General features: G+C 44.5%; 1 protein-coding gene across 1 annotated transcript in view; it reads left to right on the forward strand.

Annotated features, from left to right (window-relative positions):
* RGS22 (regulator of G protein signaling 22) overlaps positions 1-3,817 on the forward strand; it is a 103,105-nt gene extending 99,288 nt beyond the window's left edge. Inside the window, exons 25-27 of the mRNA XM_074985436.1 lie at positions 1,050-1,152; positions 1,792-1,911; positions 3,720-3,817. Of these exons, the coding sequence (XP_074841537.1) occupies positions 1,050-1,152; positions 1,792-1,911; positions 3,720-3,736 (240 nt within the window). The 3' untranslated portion in view covers positions 3,737-3,817. The remainder of the gene's footprint in view (positions 1-1,049; positions 1,153-1,791; positions 1,912-3,719) is intronic.
* Positions 3,818-6,000: the final 2,183 nt, after the last annotated feature.

Raw genomic sequence — 6,000 nt, forward strand, 5'->3', positions numbered from 1 at the left:
CTTAACCACCAAAGCTAAAATTGCTCTGACTTTGAAAGTGTCAGGGAAAAAAGGCTGATGCCAAACATTGCTGAGTAGGGCTCTGCCTTAAACCAAACAGCTGTCCAGTCTCATTGGCTATGTCTACACTTGCATTCCTCTTTCAAAAGAGGCATGCAAATGAGGGACATCAAAAAAGCAAATGAGGTGCATATTTACATATCTGGTGCCTCATTTACACATTCTTCTTTTGAAAGTGCTATGTCTACACCATATTTTTTTTCGAAAAAAGCTCTTTCAAAAGAAGAATGTGCAAATGAGGCACCAGATATGTAAATCTGCACCTCATTTGCATTTTCGATTTCCCTCATTTGCATGCCTCGTTCGAAACAGGAATGCAAGTGTAGACACAGCCATTATGTTTGGTAGCTGCCTTTTTTCTGACGCATTAGGGCGAGCAACCTAAAGCTTGCTTTGAACTTGACTAGGTATATTAAAATTTAAAAACAACATTCTTCCCCTTACAGCACAAGAGAAAGTACCATGCTGTGGACTAACCATCTCACTAGGAAGAAGGGTGCTGCCAGATGTGGGCAGAAAGAAGGGGGAAATTTCATGTAACCTGCTGGAATTTGGGAGGTGTTGTTAGAGGGCAGAGAGGCTCCTAGAAGGTCGAAGGAAGAGGGCACATTTGAGTGAGCAAAGGAAGAAAATGAATGAAATTTTGGTGGGGATGAGGTTCTGTAACATTTTAGGGAGAGTAAAGGAAGAAAAATGTGGCACGGAGAAGGAAGTGTGAAATAAAGTGGAGACCTGAATCAATTAGGATATGCGTCCAGTCTGTTAGACTCTTCTGAATCACACCTCCCAAAGCTTCGTGATTTAAATCTGGCTAGAGAATTGGTTCTCAATTCCAGTATTTAATAGCACATCTCCCCCTTTCAGTAACTTCTTCAGCTGTGAGAAAGCTGGTATTGTATTAACATAAACAAGCACTCCCGCTGCTGAAATAGACCATCAACTACCAGTCCTGTGATACAGAAGCTGATGTTTGAAAATGTTTTTTGCAGGTTTCCTGGTCTTATTCCAAGTACATAGAAGCCCTGGAGCAGGAGAGAGTACTCCTTAAAATGCAAGAAGATCTGGAGAAAAGAACATCACTGTTTTCTACAGGTTATTAATCATGTTCTGTGGTTTAGGAGGACAATATTCTGACTGCTAAATATTTAGTGGTGAAAGTCACACAGCGGGAGGCCTTCCCTGTTTTAGCTCTGCTTTAAGGTTGTGTGGGTGGTCCTGCTGCCTCCGTTACTCTGTCCGTTGCAGAAGGGCTCTTCAGCCAGCTCAGTGATAAGACTGGGATTGAGAGCAGCCAGGGGAAGGGCCATTGGATCCACATTTATGCAGACCCAGTGTTACCACTGCAGTGCACATGCAGCACAGAGGGGAATGCACATGATTTCAGCCCAGGCACTGACACAGCAGCTGTGTGAGAGTACCCACCAGCCGTGCATTTCAGCTCTGTATTGCACACTGCATTGTCTCCCCAGTTCCTTGCACTACAGCCACTTGAAGTTTACATGGATAACGTTTTACTTCACTGCCAGGGCTCTTTCACTGTAGGCACTGGGAATTGTTGCAGCTCATATCTGCAGTGAATTTCAGGTCCTCCCAATCCATGCCCTAAAATATACAATCAATTCTTCTCTCTCTCTCTTTTTTTTCTTTTTGGAGTTTGCATATATCCACCAAATAGCCTCCTCTAAGCAAAAGCATAGTTTTCCTCAATTTCTAATTGCTTTCATCACACAGGTGTCTCCTCCATAACATATTTGAAGCCTGACTTCACTGCAAATCCAGAGAAATCCATCACTTCATCAAACACTACTCTAGTTTGGGAGAAACAGTCCAGTCTTCCCAAGGATGTGGGAAGTGAGTCTCAATTCACAATATTCTTCAGTTAGGTATTCATTGTTGAATAACATCCTTGGATTCTAAAGACGAACACAATGATTTATTTATTCTTCTGACGAGCTTTCATGGGACAGACCCACTTCACCAGATCAATTTTACTTCCAACACAGACTGACATTTATTAAGTACAGAGGACCAAAGAAAAAAGAAAAAAATTGCAATAAAAACTGACAAATCAAATAGGACTGAAGGAAAAGGGTAAGAGGTGGGAAGATGTTAAGTGTCCTGTCAGAGATAATTAGGAGCATCAAAGGAAGGGAAGCAGAGTCCTTGTAATGTGTGAGGGAGTTGATGTCTCTGTTCACACCATGTGTTCATGTGTTGAATTTTAATATGTACTAACTTACAAATCTCTCGCTGTAATCTGTTGTTAAATTCTCTGTGTTTCAGGACACAATTTCTCAGGTCTTTAACAGAACGGCCCACTCCATTGAAGTGTTTACTGACCAGCCCTTATGTGTATTGAGTTTTTTGATGTCTGTTCTTGTGTCCATTTATTCTTTGGCGAAGGTTTTGCCCAGTATGTCCAATGACTGGTCTGATGAAGTGGGTCTGTCCCACAAAAGCTCATCACCAAATAAATCATTTTGTTAGTATTTAAAGTGCTACATTACTGCTGCTTTGGTTTGTTGGAGTACAGACTAACACTAACAGACTACCTCTCTGTTACTATCTTTGGATTCTGAAATTCTCACATTATGACCTAGAGCTAGCTAGAGACCAACTTGGCCACTGCAGGAGATAACGGAATACAATGGGGTAGAGGAGAAAGAATGAAAGTGAAAGCAAAGAGAAACTAGATTTGCTACAGTTTGAATCCACAGTTTAAAAGTCCTTTGCGTTCTTTTGTGCTAAGCTGAACCTATGGTGTGTCTTTGATTTTTTTTTTAAATTGATAGTCTACAATTACTGTAATATCCTTGGGCAAATGCCTCCATTCCCTCTCTGGTTTCCTTCATCTGTTAGTGATTTATTATAATTTTCCTACTTCAGGCAAGGTGGATTCAACCATTCCCTATTGCCACTGTATTTACATTGCCTGGATGAGGTCTTCTTGAGAAAGTTCCTTTTGTTTGTGACCAGGAGCAGAAGCAGTTTGCAATAAGCTAGGTTTTTCTTCATCTCTTTTTCAAATTCTTTTTCTTTCCCGTCCCCATTTTTTTTAGCTTATTCAGCTCCTCCCTTCACTAGTCTGTCCTCCTTTATGCAGTCTAAATCATTCCCATATCTTTAATTCCTCATCATCAGTCCCCTTTCCTCTTTTCCTTTCATTCTATCCCACTTCCTTGCGAGTGTCAGTTGCCCCACCAGCTTCCATAGTACTCCATTTGCTTGCCCATCCCTTTGTTTTCCTCCCACAAAGAACCCAGGGTTTTGGCTACCTTTGGATGGCAGTGAGTTCTTGATTGTGATGTGATTGCCTGCTGCTGTGACTCAGCTCTCTCTTAGCACTGCTCCTCTCCTCGTATCACCAAACAGCAGCATATCTCATTAGGGCCTAAGTATGCCTTGGTGATTACTAACAGAGAGGGAGCGGTGCTAGTCTATATACTATCAAAACAAAAAGCCAACAAGTAGCACTTTAAGGACTAGCAAAATAATTTATTCGGTGAGCTTTCGTGGGACAGACCCACGAAAGCTCACCGAATAAATTATTTTGCTAGTCTTTAAAATGCGGCTTGACTGCTTTTTGTCCTGGTGATTACAAGTTCCACTCCTTCCCTGTGTCTGCTGTTTTGCTAATGATATTCTGTTACTCTTTGCAGGAGGATTTAAAACTTAAGTGAAGAACAGAACACAGAGACAATGAATTACAGCAGCCTTGGGGCAATGTAGCAGTCAAAATAAAAAATGTGTGGTTGGGTTGCACTCATGTTTTCAGAGCACAGATAATCATTTGGGGTATTATAAAAGCCAACAGATACCAGAATCAAAACAGAGAAAAGTCCTCCAAAATACTCAATGGCAGTACAACGCTATTCCTATTTACAGTGGGAGGTGCTTAGAGGCTAAAATCAGCACTGGGTGTGGTACAAACACATTTGTCTGCCCCAAAGTTCTTATAGTTAGATTCAGCTTTCTCAGTGCCTGAGCTAGTGTGTAAGAGCTCCACTGTCTTAAATACAGCACGATGCAGTTAACTAAAGATCCCCCAGCCCCTGATTCTGTAATTATGAAGCAGTGCGGCTTTGTGCACTATGGCCCCAGGTTTGCCTTTACATACTCATATGAAACTTCCATTAACTAACAATAACTCATGAGCAATGTTCCCACTAACTTTTGCCATCCATGTATAGATTAAATTTTGTTATTTGCACTGAAGCATGTGCGGACGTGCACCACCATCAGAGACACATGCTGCCAGTGGTAGGCAGCTGTGGGCACCCTGCCAATCAGGTGGGCAGCATCCGAAGCTCTTCCGAGAGGCTGCCCAAGCACTCAGCATACAGGGAACGCTGCTCATGGGGTTTCAGGGCTGTCAAAACCAAATCCTAGTGTAACTGCACACCCAGGTGTGGTGAATGTTCCCATGTAGTGGCACCTAGATCAAGTCACAGAGTAAGTGTCTTCTGCAGCCTAAGCTGCGAGCTGGCTGTAGAGGTGCCCGCACTAAGCTCCAGAGGTCCCAGGCTCGAGTCTACCTCTGAGCACTTACGCAAGACCTGTTGTTCACGCAGTACAATTCCATGCCACCAAGTTAGGGGCTTCTGCTCTACATGGGCCTATCCCTGGTGTGGGAAAGGAAATTCCTAGAGTTCCAGCTTACAGATTATTTCAGTTATAGGAACCAGGTTTTGTTTTCCCCAGAGGCTGGTGGCAGAAGACAAGGGTCCAAGTGGATTTCAGGGGTCTGCCCAAAAGCAGGCTGTCCAGTGTAACTCCAGAGGCAACTAGTGTGGAGATTCCGGGGGGGCACCAGCCACGTGCCCCTTCCCCACTCCTACTCCATCCCCTCCCCATTTATGCCCCTGCCCCTCCCACCCCTACTTTACCCCCACCCATCTCTTCCTTCAGAAGCACCGCACCCCTTGTGGTGAGTGTGGCCAGTCCCCCCACCCCTTCCCCAGCAGCACTGCTGCCTGAGAGAAGTGTGAGCTAGGACACTGGTGCTCCTTTTGTGCCTCACTGCTCCAGGGGCGGGGTGGGACTGCCCTGCACTCACCGGAAGTGGCACTAACAGTGAGGGGGGCGCTGGGGTGCATGTGGTCCCCTGTGTTCCCCACACCTTGCCTGTGTGTAGCTCCAGAGTGGCGGCCCTCTGCTGTCTCTAGAACTCCTCCCCTTAAGAATGCCTTGCACGGCTGTGGGAAGTCAGTGCAGCATCTGGGTTCGGGGGGTCAGGAGGTGGGGAATTTGGAGGCATCCAGCCAGCCCATTGTCTTTCTTAATCTTCAAGCTTAGGGAGCTGGAATCGTATGGCGCTCCATTGCCCGCAACCCTGCAAAGAGGAAGTGGCCTCACTTTTGTGGGTTTCAGGCCCTCCTGGCACATACCTACAGAACTTCCTCGAGTTCAGATAGAGTTTTGGTTCTATTATTTCTTCACTTGTATGACTGAACACACGCACTTTGCAAGAGCTTGCGGCTAGCAGAGTATGGGCAGAGGCATGTGGCACACCTTTCATTAAAGTAAAAGTCAACGGAGAGCTGTGTCATGCCACCAAGGAAGTGGCCTATCTTTGGCCAAAAGCCAGGGAGAGACTCCTCTTGGATTCTGGGAGGTGTGTGGCATGCTCAGAAATGCTGCAGAAACTGTTGGGCTGTTTCTCCGTTGTGTTCTCGCCAGCGTGGTATTCTAGAACAGTTAAATAACATCAAGACAATGTTTATCTTTCATTAGTAGCTTTTTACTTGAGTCATACTTGGATTACTTATTAAATGAAGCCTATTATCCAGAGATCTGTCACAGATGATAAAACTCCACATGAACATATTCCAGCCTTGCAAATTGTCACGAACAGTTACCAGCCCACGCAGAAAAACTACACTCCCATCCATTACCATGACAATAAGGATGGTGATGAAAAGGTTACCTTGCTTGCCTTTT

Source organism: Carettochelys insculpta, chromosome 2 (assembly GCF_033958435.1).
Source record: "Carettochelys insculpta isolate YL-2023 chromosome 2, ASM3395843v1, whole genome shotgun sequence".
Taxonomy (NCBI): Eukaryota; Metazoa; Chordata; order Testudines; family Carettochelyidae; genus Carettochelys; species Carettochelys insculpta.